General features: G+C 29.3%; 1 protein-coding gene across 5 annotated transcripts; it reads left to right on the forward strand.

Annotated features, from left to right (window-relative positions):
• Nucleotides 1-12,785: 12,785 nt before the first annotated feature.
• On the forward strand, nucleotides 12,786-24,318 carry LOC100254266 (fatty acid amide hydrolase). 5 transcript variants are annotated; one of them, XM_010654643.3, is made up of 20 exons: nucleotides 12,786-13,154; nucleotides 14,339-14,448; nucleotides 16,970-17,030; nucleotides 17,278-17,465; nucleotides 17,649-17,778; nucleotides 18,470-18,547; nucleotides 18,684-18,831; nucleotides 19,230-19,342; nucleotides 20,279-20,354; nucleotides 20,459-20,530; nucleotides 20,634-20,685; nucleotides 20,908-20,982; nucleotides 21,103-21,183; nucleotides 21,669-21,772; nucleotides 21,858-21,950; nucleotides 22,959-23,027; nucleotides 23,288-23,352; nucleotides 23,460-23,521; nucleotides 23,593-23,688; nucleotides 23,781-24,318. In XM_010654643.3, exons 1-20 carry the CDS (start codon nucleotides 13,055-13,057, stop codon nucleotides 23,841-23,843), a joined length of 1,836 nt encoding a protein of 611 aa, XP_010652945.1. In that variant the 5' UTR covers nucleotides 12,786-13,054; the 3' UTR covers nucleotides 23,844-24,318. The 5 variants fall into 5 exon arrangements, with proteins under 5 accessions (XP_010652945.1, XP_002272907.1, XP_019076917.1 ...); XM_002272871.4 differs by having other exon boundaries at nucleotides 12,787-13,154; nucleotides 20,911-20,982; XM_019221372.2 differs by lacking the exon at nucleotides 12,786-13,154 and adding an exon at nucleotides 13,773-13,936.
• The last annotated feature ends 453 nt before the right edge of the window (nucleotides 24,319-24,771 follow it).

A 24,771-nucleotide genomic window follows, 5' to 3' on the forward strand; every position in this document is an offset into this window, starting at 1 on the left:
TATATGCTATACATGTTTGAAATGACTTTATTTTTATTCAGATGCTACCCCAACCACCTATTCTTCCATTCCACCACAATTCCTTACTCTCTCCTCCTCAATGGGTCCCAACCCAACCTCAAAGAGGAGAGCTTGCTGAGGGTTTGGGCTCTGAGTCTTGTATAATGTTTGATCAAGGGAGCTCTTCATCAGCAGCAGCAGTACGCCACTGAGGCCTTTAACAATGGAATCAAATGTGCTCTTGGGATAAATAGAAAAATAGGTGTTGGTAAAGAGCATGATATAAATCGTCGAACTTAAATTCTACAAATTTAAATTTTTAGGAAAATTGGTAGTTAAACAGGGTGGACAACGGCTTTGACATTGTGGGTGGTTATATAAAATTGATTTTGTGAATTGCATTAGGCAAATTAAGCATTAAGATTAATGCATACAAGTGAAACGATTAGCATAGTTTTCTTCTTCCAAATTGTAGGAATGTACTCGATGGGATTTTGGATTTGAATTGTAAGAAAAAATTTCTTTGCAATAGGGTTGTAAAAAGGATTAGGTTGATCGGTTTTTGAAGAAAACTTAGTCCAATTTACTTGGGTTATCTGTAAAACAAAGTCAAACTCAGGTTATAAAGATTGAAAAAACTAAATAAAACCAAGTTTATTTAAGATTGGTTTAGTTCAATTTAAATGATTGGTTGGATGTAAGTTTAATTGTAGTCGTGATGTATGTATGTATGTATGTATATATATATATGTATATATGTATGTATATATGTTTGTATAGATAATTGTGAATGACCTCATCCTTATCCACGGAGACTTTTGTTATTTCCCGTAATGGAAACTTTTATTATTCCCAGTAAAAAATTAAATACTATATTTAGTTTTGGTTTTTTCAACTCCTATAAATAGGAGGTTTGGATCAATGAAAAACACAGTTCAAAGTTCATACATAATTTTCTTTTTTCCGTAATTTCTTTTATTTTCTAACACATTATCAACATGATAAATTTTTGCAAAAGAAAACTCATCTTGTAGAAGAGTGTTTGTGGAAGATTGAAAACACGGAAAAGGATGTTTATAGAAGATTGAAACAATGAAAGGATAAGCTTATAAGAGATTTATATGTTTTTTAATCCAAAATAAATTTTGAAAATCATGCACAAGATGATTGTTTTGTTTTGAGTATAGGAATTTCACCAAGTAACGGTTTTAATCCCTCAACGGTTATGACTTCAAATCTTATAACCACACTAATGAACTGATTTTATCAAGTGTTGAAACAGGTCTAATTTCATGTAGGAGTAAATGAGAACTCTAGAAAAGTGGATAGTTATTACAACTTAATAGTTGTAGAATTTAGGGTGTGATAGGATCAAGTTCCAAATCATTTGACTCTTCATGAGTTGATGTATAAAATTTTGAATGGACTCGGCTAAAGTTTCACATGGCATTGGTAATCACCAATTTGATTAGCAAACCTATAGTAATCGCTTAAAAGAAGGGTAAATTGGGCGATTTTTACATTTAATTTTTTTTATCAAATTACAAAAACAATAACCAATAACAAGAGCAAGAAAATAATAAAAAGTTAAAGAAAGACAAATTAAACAATGATTTTAATGTGGTTCGACACAACCCACCCTTGTCCATAATCTCAAGTTTCAACCCAAGCCTTGAGATGATTTGCTATACCTATAGTCCTTTAAACTAAGGAATCTTTTAATGTACACTTGGTTTCTAGGTGCCATTGAATCTTTACAATTTCATTACAATAAAATCTCGATTAATAAATATTCAATAAATTAATAGCAATGCTTAAATAATAAAATATTTTGGTCTCAATTTGGGTCTTGTACTAAATTAATAAGCTTATTAAATGTATAAGATAATAATATTTTAGGAAATATTTAAGGGCCCAAGGAAATATAAATTAATAATTGATAAAGTATAAAATATATAATAGACAACAAATTAATACGACGGATAGAACTTCACAATATACTATTAACTTCCTATCATTTCTATGTTTTTTAATTCACTCCTCCAAATCATCACAATGTCTTTTAGATAACTAATTTTTAATATCATATCTTTTCTTTTTAGGATTCTCCCTATCTTTTAGAATTAATAATCATCTTTTATTTTCTTTAGAATCTCTTAAGCTTCTATATATATATATATATATATATATATATATATTACCACATCCATTGTTTTTAGTCTATAAGTCATACATGTACAAGTGATATAAAGTAGAAACATAATACTCTTTATAAATAAATAAATATTCATTTTTGATAAATTAATAAATTATTTATTTATCAATAATCTCGCTAAGACAATAATTTCTCTTGGTCCCAAGAATATTATTTTATAAGGGTTTTACTCTAGTATTCTTCCAACACTTAAAATAACACCACAAGTATTCTTCAAATACTTAAAAACACTCTTTCATAGAGTATACTAAACTTGGAAATAAGAAAATGTAGCTAGTCTCAAGTGCAATGATCAAGGTTTGCAAGTTCTGAAATAGTTGCACTCAAAGTATATTAAAAACTCAAGGATTTGACAACAACATAATTTGTAAGTAGTAACTTATTCCAGATTTAAGTCCAAGAGTGTTAAATTGGAGTTTCAAGCCGAAATTGATTGTTAGGCACAAGTTACTACTCAACTGGTCGATCAAATGATTGAACACTTAAATTACACTTTATAGGTGATCATGTTCGGAACCCTAGATTATTCTATTCCTTGGCCCTAAATCTCATAAGATGCATGCATATTATTCCTAGGGCTCTTTAAATCCAAGCACAATGAAAACATGATATTTAAAACCAATAATAAACATAGATCTAGAAATAATGAATCTATACCTATGATTTGGATGTTTCCATATTGAATCCAATATGAAAAAGATATAAAAGAAGATTTCATAAAACTCGTATACTCAAAGATATTCCACTTGATTTCTCCCTTATTGGATCCCAGTACGAGAGAAGGGTGAGCTTCTCTTACTCTCTTAAGGGTGGCAATGGTTTGCTCTCTCTCTCTTTGGAAGTCGATGGATAAAGTGTCAAAAGCTTGAACCCTAAACACCTGAGGAGGTTTAGCTCACTTGAGCCCTAGTGGACTTTAATTAATTAATCAACCTAATTTACCAATCCAAAAAAAAAAAATCATTCATAAGATCAAGTGCAATCTTGCATTTTTACGAAAATGTCTTTGTGCACACTTATGAACTACAAACCCATATCCTCAAATAAAACATATCATTATAAACTAAAAGTTCAAATAGTGACTATTAGGACACATAGGAAAATAGTATCTCCCTCATAATCCAATTTTAAAGTTGACTCAATTCTCGACTAAATAGAGTCAACTACACTTTAGTATCCTATGAAATTACAACAAAACAAACCTCGAGTTTGTGACCTACTATTCATTACATGCAAATCTCTATGAATTAGTGCATGAGATCTAATGAGGTAAAAACTATTATTCTCTTAAGATCACCTTTCCAATCTTTGAGTCACAAATCATCTTATTATATGATCAATTGATATACTCTAACTTATAAAGAGCGTATGTCAAATTTCACTTAAAGAATTACTATGAAAATAGATTTCATAATCACATGTCTTTAGGATAACTCAATGAGACATGTTATCTCAATCCTATTAGATATAATGGTCTCTCTATTGAGAATACATGTTGCCACCAAGCTCCATCAATCTGTAGGGATATATTACCTCATCCATAGAGATATATGATCACATTAAAGTCTCACTCATAAGTCAAAGTCTCCTATTAATTTCAACACAGGTTCAATATTCTCTCAAGGTTGAGAGTTCATACAATATAGTAGTTTGGTGAATCATGACTACCTCCTTCCAACGGCCAAAAAAAGTCATCCCTCCAATTAGAAGGTAGTATACTACAGTCTCTATTGGATTATCCAAATTCATGAACCGATTGTGTATCTTATATGCAACTCTTAATGCACCTAAATAATGTACAATACAAATAATATGAATTTAAATGGTCAAATAAATATCAATGCAAATGATAGGTAGAGAAATGAAAACCAAGTCTAATTTTGTTATATCATATCTTACTGTTAAAGGTTCGATCCCAACAGATCATTAGACATCACAAATCAACTAGTTGTTGTATCGATTGAATGGTACCTTAATGGTTGAGATTCCCATCAATTGGTTACATGACTAATAGTCACTACTAACCTATTTCTTTTACTTACTAGTCAATTGATCAATAGCTTTGGTTAATCGCCAACCAACTACACAAGAAGTATAGAAAATGTTTGTATATAGTGAATTTTAATGGCTTACGTTGGTTAAATTTGAAAACTTAATATTGAAAATCCTTTTTAATGATGAAAATGCATATTAAAACATAGGTTTTTATCCTTTAAGGAACCAGACTCATTTTATAAAAATCATAAATAATGCATACATGAGTTCTTTTAAAAACCCTTTTAAAGAGTTTATTCATTTTTGTTGAAAGATGCTTAGTTTGTAAAAGTCAATACTAAGATATATTTATTTTGATTGATTGGCACATTTACCTAGCCTTATAAGAGAACCTATGCAAAATCTTGAAAGAAACCATAATTTTGAAAATGAAAATCTTTGATTCCATAACATTGAGTTATATAGCTTGTCCTTCCTTTTTCTTTTCTTTTTTTTTTTTTTTGTGATGAAAGGAGACTACAAAATAAAATACCTACAAATACAATTGAAAGAGGTGTCATAGTAATCTTCAAAACAAAACTTTCTAACATCGTAAGAAAAATTTGACCACCAAATAATTGAATTTAGATTACAAATACATTTTTTTCACTAAACAATCTGTTGTCCTATTTGTTTCCCTGTAAATATGACGATAATCATAAATAGATAGATCCTGAGATAGCTTCTCCTAAATTGATCCAAGGAAATTTTGTTTCATATCACATTTGAAAATTAAACATTAAATCTAAATATTTGTTTTGTTTTCATTAAAACTTAGAGTTAATCAAACCTTGGCACAACCCTTGTCCATATGAATTGTTGGGGTGACTTGAGGTATAATTTCCACAATTATTATTATTATTATTCATTCTTGTTCACACTTTAGAGTTTGGAACCATGGGTTAGACTTTGTTTAGGTTAGGCCATGGTTTCAAATTTTGGGTTGTGACAAAATATTACTTCTTTGTTCCCATTGAATGAAATCTAAACCACTAAACCTAATCCCTAAACCCCACCCACACCAAAATACCAACTACAAGTAAAGGTTGTCATTGGGGTAGTTGATTTCCATAGTTTTTGTCATTTTTCTTTCTTAAGAGCATTGATCATTGAATTAATATTAATTACCAAACCGGAAGACTTATACAAAGAATATAATGAAAAAGGGTCCTGTTTTTCTTTTGGGTAGGTATGTAGCAAGTAAATGGTCAATGTCACATCAATCATTCTTATTGCCTAACTTACAATTCATTATTTAAGAATTTTTTTTTCCTTGAATAAGGCAATGGGGACAGGGGTCTTCAAATAATACTTGAAATGTCATTGTCGAGATGAATGTAGGGGGCAAAGGTTGGATGAGAAATTTTGAATGATTGAGCAATTATTTTTAAGTAATTTATTTTTTAAAAAAAAAACACCATTAAACTTCTAATGAGCTTTAAATACTTGTAAAAAAGATTGTGGTCAAAATTTTCCTTTTTCAATTATTTTACGAGAAAAAAAAATGGTTTTATTAAAGGGTTTCAAATTTAAATAAAAAATTATTAAAAAATTCCTACAAAGATTTTTAGGAGCTTAGAATTTGTATCAAATAAGTTTTAAAACCCAATTGAGAGTAATTTTAGTTAAAGTGTTTTTATTCTACAATAATTTTATTAGTTGCCTTCCATTAAAAATGTTTTTATGCAGAATAATTTATAGTATGTTTGGTAGTGATTTTTAAAAGTGTTTTTAGTCTTTTTAATACTTTAAAGATAAAAATTTTTAAATATTAAAAAAACTAAAAAAATTTCTTAGAATAATAATGAAACACACTTTTAACATTTAGATATAAGTAAAAAAATATTTTAATAATGGTTTCAATAATGTGTTATAAATAAAAAATAATTTTAAGTGATTTTATAGGTTTTTAAAAATAATGTTCAAAAGTTTGTCAAACACCTAATTTATATAACAAATCACTTCCAAACATTAGAAAATACTTCAAACTCTCTCAAAATTACGGGACTAATATTATTTTATAAAAAGAAACTAATTAAAAATATTATGAGTGATAAAATGATATTTAGTAGTTGTAAAAAAAATTAATAACCTTTCTTATTTATAACAAATATTTTTGTATATTCAAATCAAGTAACTTCAATTTGAATAGCCATAAATGGAGCACATTTATCATGTTATAACTTTTCATATTCAATAATTTAGTTGGGTATAAGCTATTTTCCTTCAATCCCATCCCATTCCTTCACTCTATCTTTCATCCTAAACATTCAAAGAATTTAATTTATATATTATTATTCATTTATTTATTTTGCAAATGCAAAAACCCTTAACCCTTTTATTTTTATTTCATTACTTTAGACCATAAAAAATCAAAGTTGTATATTTCATTACTTTATTAAAAATTTAAATTCCTAAAATGCTTTTTGCAATTGATACAAGTCTCACATTCAATACCCACTTTAAGCCCGTGGCCATCATTTCACACTTCAATTTAGGAGATTTAAAGTACAATGGTGTTGTAGTGGTCGCGGCCTAATCACATCACATTTATTGTGTTGTAGTGGAAAGTGCCATTTGGGGTATTAGTTGGATAGGATGTGACTAACAACCGAAATAATCAACTCAAACTCAACTCATTATTATTTTTCTAAATTTGGATTTTTCTAAATTTAGATTGAACTCAAGTTAGGTGAATTAAATTCGAATTGATTGAGTTGTAAGATTCAAAATTTATTCTGCTTTTAAAAAACTATTTTTTATATATTTATACCAAAATTCAAATAATAAATAATACAAAATTTCAAGATAACGATAAAAAAAATTAAAAAATTTATGTATCTTTTTTAAAAAATTTCAAATATACAATATAATTATAATTTGATATTTTTTTTCTTTAAAATCTAAAAATAAAATAAATATTATCATATAGGATGATAAACATTATAAAAATATTAGTTTAGGTTGAGTTACGTCAATCTGACATTTGCACATAATTTAGGATCAGTATTACTTATAAAGAAATTATTGACTAAAAGAGTATTGGGTAAAACTTAATACTTATTACTTAATTACTTAAGTTATGTTTTTAAGTTAAAATATACTTAAGTTATTGACTTAAAACTTATTACTTAATCTTTACTTTAAGTATTAAAGTTATTTAATAAAATCAACTTAAAATTTATTCTAAATTATCAAATTGACATATTTATTCTCCCAAAATATAATTAGATCAAAGAAAATCGAGTAACAATGAAGGTCATGAAATAATAAAAGAGATTATGAAGGTAATTAAGATACATGAGGGTAAAAATATAAAATGAAGATACGAACCTAAGAATAAATTAATTGTTATTACTTATTACTTAAAGTTGTTTTTAACTTAAAGTTATATCATTAAGTTATTTTATTAAATATACTTAATTTACTTAATGACTGAAATTAATTAAGTATTAAAGTTATTTAATAAAATTAACTTAAAATTTATTCTAAATTATAAAATTGACATATTTATTCTTCCAAAATATAATTAGAGTAAAGGAAATCGGGTAACAATGAAGGTCATGAAATAGTAAAAGAGATTATGAAGGTAATTAGGATAAATGAGGGTAAAAATATAAAATAAAGATACGAACCTAAGAATAAATTAATTGTTATTACTTATTACTTAAAGTTGTTTTTAACTTAAAATTATATCCTTAAGCTATTTTATTAAATATATCTAATTTACTTAATGACTTAAATTAAATTATTAAATCACTTTAAGTTATTAAGTTGGTTTATCAATACAATTAAAATATAAGAAGATAATTTTTGTACACTTTGTTTTTTCTTAAAATGTCATTTATTTTAAGTTTTAAAAAAAAAAAAATTCCACAAGTGGCCATTTTGAGATCGAGAGTTGACAACACCTAACGTTCGAGTAGTCACAAATTTGATGACCCACAACTTCACATGCTCATATCAACATGTGGGACGTATGAGCATCTGCCAATCTACTATAGACTATGGTTCTTATTTTATGGTTTCGTACGTCAATATATAAATAGCCTAAAAAAAGTAGGTTTTATAAGCTTTTGTGGTCCCTATTGCTACATGCATTTTCTAAAATAAATATATATAAACCCTATAAACCTATATGATGAAAAATATATCAAGAAAAATGATTCAAAATCTTTTATAATATTGTTTTAAAATATATGATGAAAAAAATAGATATAATGAAAAATATCTAAAAATTTATATATTTTTAAATTCTTTATTTTTAATATTTGAGAAAAAAATGATAAATAAATGATAAATAAATTTGAAAATTTATTAAATTTAAAATAGTTTTAAATTCATCATTTTCTTTCAATTATTTTTTCTTTTTAAGTTTTCAAATTTCAAATAGTCATGAGCAGTGAATTCTCGACTTAAAAAAAATGTATGTCACTATGTTATATATAAAATAATTTTTTGAAATACAAGAAATTTAAAATAAGCAATGTTTAAGTTGAAAAGGAGATTTTTTTAGAAAAAAAAAATGAAAAAATTATTCAAAAATTCCTTTTTATATTTAATAATAATTTTGAAAAATATGAAATATTTTATAATTCCAACCCTTTTTGTAAGTCCCTTGGATAGATTATGTTTGATTCTCGTAAAAGTATTAAACAAAAAAACTATTAAAGAAAATTAAATTTTAATTAAAATTAATTAAAATTTTATGTATTTTGAAATTATTTAATATTTATATAAAATAGTTAAAATAAAATAAATATTGAAATAATATATAAAAATATTTATTAATTTTAATTTTTTTTGCCATGATATTTCCAAGGAGGGTCCAAATCAATAGTGTTGTTAAGTAGCAATCAAGCCAGGGTGAGGAAGCGTGTGTAGTTTGACTTGATTTGATGTGGGTTGTAGTCTTGGCCACACATACCTAAGTTGTCAACCAAAAGGGTGCACCTCAAACAAATCATATGAAAGCTGGGTTTGGGAATTTATGGCTCTAACTCCATAACATGTCGGTGGTTGCCTTTTTTTTTTTTTAAGATTTTATTTTATTTTTTATTTTATATTTTTTATTATCACATTCAAAGTATTTCTCATTAAAAAATTAATGATGCAACAAAACAAAATCCTAATTATTTTTTTTACGACTTTTTTTTTAATTTCATCTATAAATAGCGGAAAAGTTTGAAACTTTTAGGTTATATTTGATTTTGGAAAAAATTTGAGGAAAAAATGTAAAAGAAAATTTAAAATAATAAAAAAAGAAAAAAAAATATTTTTATATATTACTTTAAAATTATTTTAAGGAAATAAAAAAAATTTAAGAAAAATGTTTTGGTTTTTTATATTTGGTTGATAATGAAAATGTGAGATTTTTTTTTTAAATTTATATATTTTCAAAATATTAAATCTTTATACTAAAGACAAAAAAAATGAGTAAAATGAATTTTAAAAATGGTATAATTATTAATTTTAATTTTTTTCAACTTTTCTTTTTACTTTTCCCTTCTATTTATTTCCTTCAATTTTTTTTGAAAATCAAATATAATTTTAATTAATCATATTTAAATTTTGAATCAAATAAATCTACAAATTCTTAAGCCTATAGTTACCTTGGCAATATATCTCACAATGTGGTGGATTCCAATGGTAGTAAATAAATAAATAAATTTAGTAATTCTTTTTTATAATGGATTTTCCATTGTTATAAATTATAAATATTTATAAATTTATAAATTATATTTATTTTTAATATAATTTAAAATTAAAAGAAAATACAGATAGGAAGATATAAATATGCAGGATTGGGATGGAGTGACCCATCTGGAATTCCCCTGATTTTATTTTCTTATTATTTTATGATTATTATTATTATTATTATTATTATTATTATTTGAGATAATGAACTAAAAGAAAGTGGAATTTCTCTCAACGGAAAAATAGTTGATTATATGATGTGATTTTTCATAAAATATGTCCAATTATTTGAACTTATTTTCATTCCTATCCTAATTAAGGGAGCAAGTGTAGGTGGATATTAGAAATTCTCATTCATTCCTTTCAATTTTTTAATATTCTTATTTTTTTTAAATTTTTAGAAAATTTAAATTATATTAAAATTAAATATAATTTATAAATTTTTATAATTTACTTTCTTAAGAAGTACATTTTTTATTTTGTGTGTGCTAAAAATAGGAAATAAATTAAATTAAATTAAAATATTTTTATTTAATTATGTATATATTTATAGATAAGCAATTATTTTTTATTTAAAATATTTACATTTTTCTAAGAGTGTATTTGATAGTGTTTTTATTTAAAATAATTTTAGTGAAAATGTTTTCTTTTAAAGTGTTTTTAAGAGAGTAACTATGATTTTAGGAAGTGTCTTTAACTTTTCTAATATTTACAAAATAAAAATTTTCAAGTTTTAAAAAGTTTAAAAATATTTCTTAAAATTATAACTAAACACACTCTTAGAATGTGTTTGACAGTGATTTTAAAATTGTAATTTTAAGAAATTTTTTCTAACCTTTCTAATACTTGAAAAATAAAAATGTTCAAATATTAGAAATGGTAGAAACACTTTCTATAATTACTGTCAAACACACTCCTAGAGCTCGTTTCATAGTGATTTTAGAAAGCATTTTTAAATTTTTTAACACTTAAAATTTTTTATCATTTAAGTGTTAGATAGATTAAAAACATTTTTTAAAATCACTACCAAACATACTTTTAATCTTTCTAATACTTAGAAATTTTTACCTTTCAATTATTAGAAAAACTAGAAACATTTTTAAGAATCATTGTTAAATACACTCTAAGAGTCGGTTTGATAGTAATTTTAATAAATGTTTTTAACCTTTTGAACGTTTAAAATTTTTTATCTTTTAAGTAGTAGAAAGATTAAAAATATTTACAGAAATTACTATCAAACACGTTCTAAGTATTTCTTTATAAAACATTATTAATTGATTTAAAAAAAATTTAAAAGTATTTTCTAAATTTTGTTAAACATTTATTTTTTAAACTAAAAATACTTCTTAAAATTATTATTAAACCCAATCTCAAACGATATAGGACCGGGTTTATATATGCCTAGAAGTGAAATTGATGGATTGGAATCAAGCAAAGGTTAAACCACAGGCAATGCTAGTGTCTCTACACTTGACAGGATCAGGAAATGGTCTACAAGTGGAGGATCCTCTTACCAAGTTGAGAGGTATGGCCAATTTATCCACTTAAAATAGTCAATTAACACTTGACACGACACATACCAAGATCTTAATATCCAACTTATTAAAATTTAAAAAATCCTCAAAATTCATTGAAAATTTATCAAAGGACTCTTTTTGCTTGTTGTGTGGTGAACAGATATGATTTTATTTTTAGATTTTAGAAATAAAAACAAAATTATAAATATCAAAAGTATTTAATACTAGTAAAAATTAAAAACATAATTGAATAATTATTAAATTTTTAAAAGTGATTTTTACAATTTTATTAAATATTTAATTTTTATTTAAATACATGTCCATTCTCTCACTTTCATGTAAAAATTTATTTAAAAGTGATTATGATTAAAATATTATTAATCTATAACATTTTTAATTAAAAATATTTTTAAAAAGAATCACTTAGGAAATAGACAAAAGTAAAAGAAAAAATAAAAATTTGATAATATTTTTAATAATATGTTATAAATTGTATTTTAATGGGTGATGTTAAAAGAAAAGGAATGTGATACCTTGCTTACACATATATTGTTCATAATATTATAATAAAAAACAAAACTAAGGATTTGTTTGATAATTGTTTTCGAAAATTGTTTTCTATTTTGTAAAAAAAAATCAAGAAAATATATTTGGTAATTAAAATATGTTTTTGTTTTATGTTATTACAAACAGAAAATAAAGTATTTTCAGATAACATCTTTTACTTATTTTTTGAGGGTTATTTTAAAAAATAATTATATAAATATATATAATAATTAAAAATGAAACACTACGATATAAAAATTATTTTTAAAGCATATTTAAAATATTAAAAACATGTTAAAAATAGTTTAGGTTTTCAAATAAATTTTTGTTTTATAAAATAGTTTTCAAAAACTATTTTTTAGGACTGTTTTTTAAAACAATTACTAAATATACCTTGAAAACAATTTTCAAAAATAATTTTTGAAAATAGTTATATGATGATTTGTAAAATAAAAATCGGTTTGCAACTTGAAAATTTTTAAACTTATTTTTAATATTTTTAAAATATGTTTTTAAAATAACTTTTATATCTGATACTTTATATTTAATCATTCTACTTGTATAATTATTTTTTAATGTCACCTTTAGAAAAAAATTTATCTCTTAGAAAAAAATATTTAAAAAAATAATTATTTGTAATAAAATTTATTATTTTATTGTACCATGATTCTTTTTGTATGTTATCCATGACAGGAAAATAAATAAAAAGAAAAGAAAAGAAATAGTTGTACAGAGACCGTTATACAGGGACCAATTCCTGCTTCCATTAACGTAACGAGAAAAAGAAAAAGACCCGGGAAACAGGATCTTCGGCTTTCTCGAAACTTTAGCTTTCTTCTTCTCCATGAAAACGACTTGCTGTCTCTCCACTTTCTCTCCCACTTTCCCCCACTCATTTATCATTGACGGACGGCTTGAAAAGTTATTTTCTCAATTAATATAATCTTTCTTGCGTTCTCCGCCCACCCCCCGCCTTTTTGTATATATTTTAATTTGTTGGCTCATCTCCTCATTTGATTTTCTCTCTTTCTTTCCGTGGATTCATATGGGGCTTTTCAAGATCAAGGGCGAGGTTTACAAGCCTGTTAAGGATGTTGATCTTGGCCCAAATAGTCGTGAATTCTATCTCCGAGCCAATGTTAAAGGTTTGACTCAATCCCATCACCTTTTCCTGTTTTTCCTTTTGGACGAATTTCTCTGTTCGTTGCCCATGTTTGAAGTGTTAAGGTTTGTTGTTTTTTGTTGAATTGATTTTTTCCCTTTATTTTTGGTTTGTTTTTCCAGAAAAAAAATGAATGTAGTAAGTTTTTTTAGTCAAATCTATCTCTTAGCTAATGTTGAAGGTTTGAAGTCCATCATATTTTTTCTATTTTTCTTTTTTGATCTTTCTTTTCGGCAGGAATTTGCCTGTTTGGCTTCGAAGAAAAACTGAGGTTGAGAAATATGAAGGAGTTTTTTTTTTTTTTTTTTTAAATTTTAGTGAGTTTTTCTAATTGTTGTTGGCCTTTTTTGGATCCCAATTCGAAAATATAGTGTTTTATTTTTGAAAAGTGATGATAAATTCTAGCTCTGTCCAATGTTGAAGGTTTCAATCCTATCACCTTTCTATTTTTCTTCTTGTTATTTTTGATGAAATTTCTCTGTTTGATTACCTAAAAAATTTAGGAAAAGAAAATTTAAACCCTTCCCATTTCTGTTGTTTATTTGAGTTTTCGGTTTCTTCTTTCTTTTCCTTTTCCTCTGGTTTCTTGGTAACCAATCATGGCATCGGAATAACTGAGTGAATTGGAGTTTGTTGATTCTAAGAATCTCAGACTACTTTTGTCTTTTATCATCGGAGAGTAAATGAACCTCGGTTTTCCTTCGTTTTCTTTTCCCCTGGTTTCTTGGTAACCAAACATGGCGCAGGGAAAATTGATTGATTGTGGTACGGTGATTAAGAATTTCATCATACTTTTATCTTTTAGTATTATTGTACATTTCAATATATTTAATTTTCATCTCCTTCCTTTTTCTCTGGTTTCTTGGTTTCTTGGTGATCAAACGTGCCAAAAGGAAAACTAAACTGAATTTTAATTTGGTGATTTAATTTTAGGCACACTTCTATCTTTTAGTATCAACATAGACATGAACGAATTTAGTTTTCCTCTCTTTCCTTTTCTTCTAGTTTCTTGATAACCAAACAAAGCAGAAGGAAAAAAATATTGATTGAACTATAGACCAATAATTGTAAGAATTTCAGCTCTCTTTTGTGTTTTAGAATCAACATGAAGTTCAATTTCATTTTATGTTTGCCTCTATTGATGATGTATTCACATTTGCTGCATAGCCCCTCGGATGGCTGGATTTCTGGTTAAAATTTTTGTCTGGCTTTTGGAGGCACCGCTTCTCGGAGCAATGTTGTTGTACATGTTGAAGAGGAACAATTTAATTTACAAGGTATATGTTTCTTTTTTCTCAGTGACTTGTATTTCATGTGTGTTGTATTCCAGTTTGATTGGATGATTGGTATTTTAGGGGTATTTCATTCAAATCCATCCTATTATTTTGGGAGAATGATTATCCTTTATAATGTGTTTGAGAAAATGTTTCTTCCACATATACAAGTTACTTGCCCTTTAGCTTGGAACTTCATCTGTATTTATGCATTCCGTCTTATATGAGGAGGTGACCTTAGTCTTCACTAGAAATAATGTCAAGTTTTCTCAGTTTTTGTTGACTTAAAATCACGGTCCTGATCATTTTGAGTGTTTATAGATGGGTGTATAAGTAGGTAAGAACTTTATTGTTGCCTCACACCTTTGATCATGTCTTCCAAAACATGCTAACTTGGTGAGTTGGGGATGGTTGTTATTTCGTGTGGTTGTTGGAGAAACCGTTTGGTTTTTGTTGCTGATAAAATACTGTGTAAAAACCTACTGTCCTTTTCTTTTGGGTGCTAGTGAATTGCGATACATAGATCACTTGAGCTTGACTGCACTGTATCTTGATTAGCAACTTTTTATCTTCCTCCAAGACACTTGAATGGCTACTTGGTTCTTTTCCAAACCTAAATTTCAGATGCCCTCACTGATCATGCATTTTATCATATGTTTCCGAATTGTGAGACAGTTTCTGGTTCAATCAAAAGATCTGTGTTTTACCAAGTTTGGCACCTGATTTAGGTTACTTGAAGCAAATTGGTATTGAGTAACCGGCCTACATAGTTAATATATGTTGCTCTCCACACTTAACTTCTATACATTGTGCAGCAGAGGTTGCAATATTGATTCCTTTTGCTGTCTATGGAAGATGATTTGAGATACCAGGCCTTCACTTCCCTCATAACCCTGAAGGGCTAATTCAAATTTATTCAAACTTCCCACCATATCATGACAAGCTTATTGCACTTTCCAACCAAAGGAAGAGTCTCACATGAATGACTGAAGGAACTGGAGATAGAAAAAAACTAAAGCTGTGTTTACCAAGAATAAGAACAAGGGGTAAACAAGTGTCTTCCAATTCCTAGTCTTTTTTACACTAAGAATATTTGGTTTTTTTCTATTTCTTTCTGTTGGTTGATCAGTCTCCAGGATCATCTTAAGTTTGGTTAGAGTAGGGTCCAGAAATGGGTTAGAGAAAACCTCTTACTCTATTAAGGGGAAAAGGTGTATTTTGCTTGTTGAAGGTGATCATGAAGGACATGGCTGAAAGGAGACCAGACTTTTCCTTTGGGATCACTCTACTGTCACATGAATCCAAGTTGCATAATTGCTTATCCACGTATGGACCAAGTTTGGTTACTGACCATCTTTCCTTTCTTCAAATCCCCTGTAAACTGCTAAGTCTGACTGTGATGCATTTCACTATCACCAATTGCACATTATTATGAGTGAATTTTGCACCCTTTTAACAGAACCTTTTCCAAACCACTTATTTTTGGAAGCAGACTTATGATCTCATTTGTCTTTGTCTTTGCAACCTTGCCAATAGGCTTTACTTTTGCCATGTGCTATCCAACCTTGACTCAATGTAGCCAAAGGAATTTGTCCAAAATTACTTCATTTCTTGGGATTAAGGGACTGATATTAATACTGTCATCCTTCGATAAACCAGATATTAGAAAGCATAATATACATTGGTTCCCAAATCCTACAAGCTTAAGTTTTTAAGAAAATTGGTCGTCTAACATGGTATCAAAGCAGGTCTAATGGGAGGTCATGTGTTCAAACCTCACAATATCCCCAATTTCTTGAGCCCAAAATAGGAGGCTATACTAAGCCCATGTGTAAGCTGAAAAAAAAAGAAAAAAAAGGATGGGGGCAGAGGCTGCATGTGATGGAGGGTATTGGAGAGCATGATATATATTGTAAGCCCAAATTCAACAAGCTTAAGTTTTTAGGAAAATTGGTTTTCCAACACAAGAAATGTTCTGTAGCTTTCTGTTTGACAAATTTAAACTTGTGATCTTGGCACATGATATCCAGATAATATCCTGCTGACATGACAGGTTCTTGGCCTCCAAAAATGGCATGTGAAATAAGTGGAAAGTTCAGGTAATTTGATATGAGCTCTTAGTCAACTCTGAACTCCTTACCAAGGCATATCTCCTTTTATGATAGTACTTTTTCACAAAAGGTCTCTATTAGTGTATTCAGGCTGGAAGGTGAAAGTTGAAGGGAAATATAGATTGAAAGAGAACTTCCAAATTCAAAATTTAGATTTTTGCATTTCTGTGACATCAACACTGTGATTCTTTCTGCATGCATCTTAAGAGTTAAGACACACCCATGGGTGCATTCCACAGTATGAACTCCCACCAGCTGGCAAATATCTAAATAATGTTCATATTTTTTAAGCTTAAGGAAGGTCTTCATGCCATCTTTTCTCGGCAAACAACAATTAGGCCCTCTGTGAACATCATCATAACATATCAAATTTTTCATTTTTCAATTGATGGAAAATGCCTTAATTTTTGCAGCTTGTTTCATTTGCTGAGTTGGAGGAGCCACCTGTTTTTGTTCCATCACAACCTGTTGAAGGTTAATTCTTTTACATAACTATCTTGATAGATTATCTCTGTTCTTTGTGGTTTTATCCCTTGAAAGAAGAAATTCGGTGTGAACTTCTATGCATACAAGGAAGTAAAGCCCCAGTTAGCACTGCTGTTGTTGGAACTCATGACCGATTAATTATCTCCCTCTGTAAATTGCTCAGATGGTTTACAAACTTCAATGTTTGTCTTATGCTTACATTTTTAAAATGTACTGATTTCAGTTTATATTGCAGATGTTAAAGAACAGGAAGTTAAATACATAGAATCTGATTTGCCTCCACACCAACAAGTTGAGCAGGCCATGGATTGTCTGCCATCATTTTCTGAAGATACATCAAACCATCAGAAGTTTAGTTTCCATCGCTGGACAATATTGGATTATTCAAGAGCCTACAACTCAGGAGAAGTTACTCCTCGCCTGGTATAACGTTAGAATATTGTTATTTCCTATTTGTATTTTTATTTCATTCTGAAACTTCAGAGAAATTCTATATTAGTTGTAACTCGATTATTTGAAACTCCAGCCAGCATTTTCTAATTTTTGATTGTTTGATTCTGCTTCTTAAGTATGTACTTCAATGGGATTGATGATGCATTTGTGCAGGTTGCAGAGCGATTCATAGATGCTGTCCGGGAATCTTGCAATCCTCAATTGCACATGTCATTCTTCATTAACTATGATACAGAAGATATTCTAAAGCAAGCTACTGAATCAACTCTTCGTTATGAACGAGGTACTTGATTGCACTAAAATGAACAAATATCCAAACTGGATACTGCTGGCAGCAGGAATCATATATTATCAGTTACTCTTATTCTTGAATAAAAATAATACTGTCAGCAGCAGCAAGCATGGGCTCTGGATTTCTTTGGCATATTAAATGGCCAAGCAAATATTTCTAGATGGTCCTTGCAATTACTTGAGATTATCTTGGTCAAATTCATTTTTTCTTTTGTTGGTTAAAAAGCCTGTAAAGTTTTCCAAGCCTCATTGTTTTTTCCTATTGAACACAATGATGCTTGAAACACCTATTTTCACTGTGACATGTTGATGCTATTCTAATGAATTAGAATGCCGATCCCCATTGCAGATCTTGTGACCTTTTAGAAGTTATGAGTTCTTGTAGCTCCACAATATGAATTGCTCAATTCTAGCTGCTCTATCATGTCCCATCATCCCTCTCTTGGATTTGAGGAATGCTAGTGGTGAATTATGGGGCCAGAAAAGAAAACATTGAGTGATTTTGCATTACACTAGTAGTGCAAACAATGGGGTTCACGTTGAAAAATTTGAATGTTTTATTATTATATACATATATGTTTCATCCAAGGTCTCTTGATCTTGGGGTTCTATGATTTTTTATTTTTTTAACAATTTAATTCTAAGCATTCTAAGGCTGTTTTCATTGTCACTTTGGCCTCCAGGAGAACCTATTTCTGTTCTAGATGGAGTTCCGATTGCTATTAAAGATGAAATAGATTGCACTCCCTATCCAACTACAGGTAATTCAATGTCCCATGGCTTTTCAGTGACAATGTTTATGTTTAGCCAAATCGATCCTATGGTTTCTCCACTACAACTGATTATTTAATCTGTTATTTATGCTCAGTTCTCTAATCTAAAAAATGGTTCTTCTAGGAGGTACAACATGGTTGCACAAAGTAAGAGATTGTAAAAATGATGCATGCTGTGTTCAACGCTTGAGATCATGTGGTGCTATACTCGTTGGAAAAACCAATATGCATGAGCTTGGAGCTGGAACAAGTGGGATAAATCCTCATTACGGGTAAAACCACAGTTTTATAACTCAACCAAACAATGCCTTATCCCAAAATTTGGTGTCTCTTATACAAATCCATTTACAATGTTCTACTCCATGTAAAAAATGTATCTATTGTTATCATAGACTACTGTGACCTTTCTGCATCAAAATCGACCTAGTCCCTTTTCTCTTGCTTAATCTGTCCTGAGCCTCATCAATTAAGAAACACTTGTTAACTCGAGATAATTTGTTAGTTCATTCCCTAACAACTGCAGTTTTTGGGTGGTGATTTATATGGCAACAGAGTTCTCGTTCCTAGGTTGTTTGTCTCTGATTTTTGACCATTCGTGTCAAGCGAAAAACATTGAAACAGTATAAAGAAGATGATAGGTACTATAATTCTCTCTTCATGACTATTGTAGGGCTACAAGAAATCCATACAATACCAGCAAGGTCACAGGAGGTTCTTCTAGTGGTTCTGCTGCTGTCGTGTCTGCAGGATTGTGTCCTGCTGCTCTTGGTGTTGATGGAGGAGGTAAACAATTTCTATTAATAATGTATTGAGCATTATTTTTCCAACACCACGCTTCATAATTTAGTTTCACTGCCAGAGTTGTTTTACATTTCTGAAATATCACTCAGAAACAGTATACTCTGTTGTGGACAGTTGGTGGCTAACAATATTCTCATAAACTAAATGTCTTCAATTATTATTTTTAATATTGTCTAGAATTTAAAACTCCAAATCAGCTGAACAGATGAGTTGCAATTATCTGCTTTTCCATCAACTGGACATATAAAGATAGTCTCTCTGAAACTATGATGGATAATACATTTAAAATCATTTTGTGTGTTTGAGTCATTTTGGCAAGCAATGTTATGAGTGTGCTCCAATGATAACTGGGACCACTTTCTGTAAGAAAAAAACACAAAGTAAATGAATTTCAGAAATGAGGACCATGTCACCTTCTGTATATCCATTGAATTGATGATAATGTTCAGTTTAGACTAAAAGAATATAGGTTGATAAAACTATACACAATAGTCCATCCAAATGATGTTGATGTACCAATTGAACTATAAGAATGAACATAAATCTCAGTGATCATGAAAGAGATGAGTGAAGTGAAGTTAATACCATCACAAAAAATAGATATCAGCTTTAATATGATGAACACTTGATAGAATGAAAGCAACTAACTAGTGAGAAATAAGCATTCTGAATTTTCTTCAGCATTTCACCTTAACTGGTAGGTACTGGTTGACCAGTTTTCTTATGGTTCATGTATTTCACTCTTATAACAGCTAATTCAATTTAATCAACTGAACTAAGCTTAAACCTCACTGCAGTATATCATCTAGCAAAATCCTGTTTTGCCAACTGATTGTAGATATCTTTTAATCTTTTATTATATATCCTTTAAATTGGTTACAAATGAGACAATAAGTCTTACTTTTAATTTTTGTTTAGGATCTGTGCGAATGCCTGCAGCCCTTTGTGGTGTTGTTGGATTCAAACCAACTTTTGGACGTGTGTCTCATTCAGGGTGAGTACACATTTATCCACAAATATCCATTCTGGTAATCTCTGTACTTCATACATTTAAATGTATCTTCACAATTTTGAAGTTTAATGTACTACTGTTTTCAGTGTTCTTCCTCTGAACTGGACAGTTGGGATGGTTGGCATACTAGCAAGCACAGTTGAAGATGCATTTATTGTGTCAGTGTTCTATCCTTAGTCCTTCATTCTGATTCAAATAATACTATTTTCGTAGGTACCATTTGTGAGTTCAATGGTATAGTTAATACCAGTTGATTTTCAGTTATGCAGCTATCAGTGGCGAAACATCCTCTCATCAACCCACTATGTTATTGGTAAGCACTTGTTTTGCACATCACTCTTAACTTTTTGAGTATTATTTATTGTCCAAAAATGTAAATGAAGTGATTTTTCAACTGAAGTTCGTGTAGAAATCTTGTTTTTATTTATCCTTCTTAATAATTTTAATTTGTTTCATCTTTCCTCAACTGATATGATCGGAAATTTGACACCACACTCTACTGATGAATCTATACTCTTGTTTTTGGAGAACTTAGCAGCCGAAAGTGTGTTTTCCACTGTTGAAATCAACAAACTCTATATCTAACATCAAATTGGCAAAGTATGGGGAGGTTTGTAACCTTTTTCTCAAACATGATTATATGTTTACCTCAATCATGAATGGTTTAGGTGCACTAAATAATTGTCTTCTTTCTCAAACCTTTGCTTATTCTGCCTTTGTTTTTTTCTAGTGGTTTAACGACTGCAGTGATGACATCAAAGTCTGCTGTTCCCAAGCTTTGGATAAGCTTCATGAGCATTATGGATGGGAGGTATTATCAATCTAGTGCCCATAAGTCTACAACTAAATTCATCAAATGTTGAGTGAACAACCTGTTACCTGAAAGCTTTTGACCTATTAGTGAATGGACCAGCAATGCATATCAAGCTAGCACTCTCCCAAATTTGGGGCTCCAACCCATATATGAAGCAGCAGGCAAACTATTACAAACAAACAAATAGAGGAATAAGCAAATGGAGAGGTTCAAACTCAAAAGTCAAACTTTTAAGAACAAGAGCTATGATACCATGTTAAACTGCTAGATCTCTGATCTCAAGGCTTCATTCATACCATTTTGGCATGCTGTGCATCTTACCTCTGATCATAAACAAATGATATCAATATCAATACAAAATACAAAAAAAAAAAGGAAAAAAAAAAAGAAAAATCTTAAGATTGACTATCATTTAGTATAAAGGTTTGGCAAAACCTATGTGGATTGCTTTCTAATCTTCCTTGACCTTTTCTCTTCATAAGACTGTGGAAGTGACAGTACCAGAGATAGAAACAATGCGCTTGGCACATTACTTAACAATTGGAGCTGAGTGTACCACTTCACTTAGTTCGCTTCTGCAAAATGTGTATGTTTCTCCCACAACCACATTGTCCTATTTTTCACACAAACTTTGGAAAATTTTTACTGACATCAAACTATCAATGAAACAGGAGTATTGAGGAATTAGGGTGGGATACAAGGGTGGCATTTCGTGTATATGGAAGTTTTGACAGCATGGAGTACTTAAATGCCCAAAGAATTAGGTACCTTGCAATTTGTTGTTGTTTATTCAAGTGACATGGAGAAGTATTAGTCATTAAGAGCTCATGTATGAAAAAGGATTTCCTTACATATTGTCATGTTTTGCAATTGGTATAATATTTCGTTGTAGTTCCTTTTGTATGAATTCCACTAGAAACTTAATGAAGTGGACACAAAAGAAATATATAGAGAAATTGAAGGTTAATTGGTTAAGAACGGGATCAAAAGAAAGGGAAAGAGTGGTGGAAAACTAGAAGGCTAAAATCCCATTACTATCTCAATAGTTATACATGACTTATGTTTACCCTTGATTATAAATTCCATTTTCAATAAGATGGTGTACTTACCATTTTAAAGGCATTAGCACTTGGCTGAGAGTGGTTCTGTTGAGTTCTATGGGACCTTTTTCACCTTTAGATCATTGAGGGCCTAATTTTTTTGGATGATATCACTTTCACTTCATTGACTTTGACTCTGTATGATGTCCACTCTTTTGTTTCACTACATTGACTTTGACTCTATATGATGATGTCCATTCTTTTGTTTCTTACACCTTTTGGTTGCAAAGCGTACCACACAAAAAGAACCAGTATTTAATATAAGTGCTTTGACTTACCCCTGTTTTAACCTGTTTCTATAGCTAATGACCTTTATATATCCCATGTTTTAGAAGCATGGTATCATTCCATATGTTGGCTCGGATACAGACTAGTGACAATATAATACTCCTCAAACCTTTATCCAAAATTTCAGTAATTGGCTACTACTTCCTACCCATTTCTTCACGTCGATGTTCAATCGATACCTCTGTTAAAATCTTCATATTTTTAGAGCCTCCATATTTTTTGGACCTTTAGGAAGTGGTATACATTGGAGACGACTTTAGATTTACTAGTCATTCTTCAATCACAGGAAGCTGAGTATCTTTCTTATTGGTGCAACCCCCATTTGTTTAATGTTTCATCCTTTTGAGAACATACCTATTTCTTCAATTTCTCTGTTATCTGCAGGAACCGCCAGATGCAGTTCCATAAGAAGATATTTGAGAAGGCAGATGTTATTGTTACACCAACAACAGGGTATTTCTTCTTTTATGGTCTCTTATATTTTTCATAACCAGTTTCTTCAGTATAACATTAGGCTGCGGTCTTGAACTTTTTTGAAATTTGGAGGCCATATACAGTATAACATTAGGCTGCCGTCTTGAACTTTTTTTTAAATTTGGAGGCCATACTGTATATTTTAGCAGAAAGAGTAAGACCAAAAAGATCTTTCCATATTTTGCTCTCTCAAACCTTCTCAGGTAATTCTTATGGTTAGTTTCTCCTATGCTTTTCAGAGCAACTGCATACTCAATTATGAATGATGCCCTGAAAACCGGTGAACTTGACTACATAAATGGAGGTAAATTCTCAAATTTGAGCTTTGAGACTGCACAATTCTCAATCCTTCATATTAGTTAAATAAACATAGAATTTTATTGGAACTTGACCAATTTGTCATTGTTTCAGCTGCATTTGTTCGGTATCAAATAGCAGGAAACTTTCTGGGATTGCCTGCAGTGACTGTCCCGGTATGACCCTCTTAATGATTGTGATTTTCATTTGGTTTTTTGTCTATTAACCGGAAAACTGTTGTTGGTAGATTGGATACGACAAACTGGGTTTGCCAATAGGCCTGCAGTTCATAGGGAGGCAATGGTCAGAACCAACATTGATCCACATAGCACACGCAATGCAGGTAGATCATATCATCGTCATACTCCTTACAACCTGTTGGTTCAGCAAGAAAAAACCCGAACAAGTTTAATCGTTTAGCTGCTCTGGTTTCAGGCTTTGTGCATATCAGACTACAAAAAGCCAGAGGTCTACTATGATCTGCTCAAGAAGAATTAACAGGACCACACAAGCCCAGAATTCAGTAATAGCCCAACATTGTGACACATGCCCGTACAAGTTGCTGCTGATTGTTCCATTGCTTATGTGGTGGTGTTTGTTTTTTTGGCTTTTTGCTTAAAACAATTTAGTTTTAGAATTTAGGTTGTTTGTTTTTCTACTTTTTCATGACTTATTATAAACTTTTTACTAGATAGAAAAAGCCAAAATATATAGCTTTTTCTAAATAGAAAAAATAACACATTGGTTTTTTTTTACTTTTTAATATTTAATAGAAATAAAATACTACAAAAACAAACAACCTAATATTTAACACTATTAAGCATTAAAGTTCTATTTAGAATTAAGTAAAAAAACAAACACCACCAAGTTTCCTCTCGACAAACTAAATTACGTTTAAGCTTAGGGTTGTCAATAGTATTTGTTCATATCAGCTACTCACAAGAAGTATTCAATAATCAGTCCTTATTTCTCATGATCTGGGCAATCTTATAATTTTCATTTTTCATGGTCCTATTTGCTTGTCTTCTCAGATTTTGATGTCTTGAGACAGCGACCCCAAAGAGTGAACTGCTCCCTAGCCTTTGTTTTGTCTCAACAACTTGAGAACGAAGCCTCTTCTTCAAACATACTCTTAGTGATGAAGTTCCTTGTTTTGTCATCATATATTAAGTTTCGATATAAAGATTTTTTATTTTTTTTAATGACTTAATAACTTAATTTAAGTCATTAAATTAATTATACATATTTAGTAAAATAACTTAATATTATAACTTAAAATTAAAACTAATTTTAAGTATTAAGTAAAAATAATTATTTTATTTTTAATATCAAATAATTTTTTTGTCTCATTTACCCATACTAATGAAATTATATTTTACAAAGAGTAAATTATAAAAATAATTTTAAATATTAAATCAAAATATTA

This window comes from Vitis vinifera, chromosome 7 (genome assembly GCF_030704535.1).
Source record: "Vitis vinifera cultivar Pinot Noir 40024 chromosome 7, ASM3070453v1".
NCBI classification, from domain to species: domain Eukaryota; kingdom Viridiplantae; phylum Streptophyta; class Magnoliopsida; order Vitales; family Vitaceae; genus Vitis; species Vitis vinifera.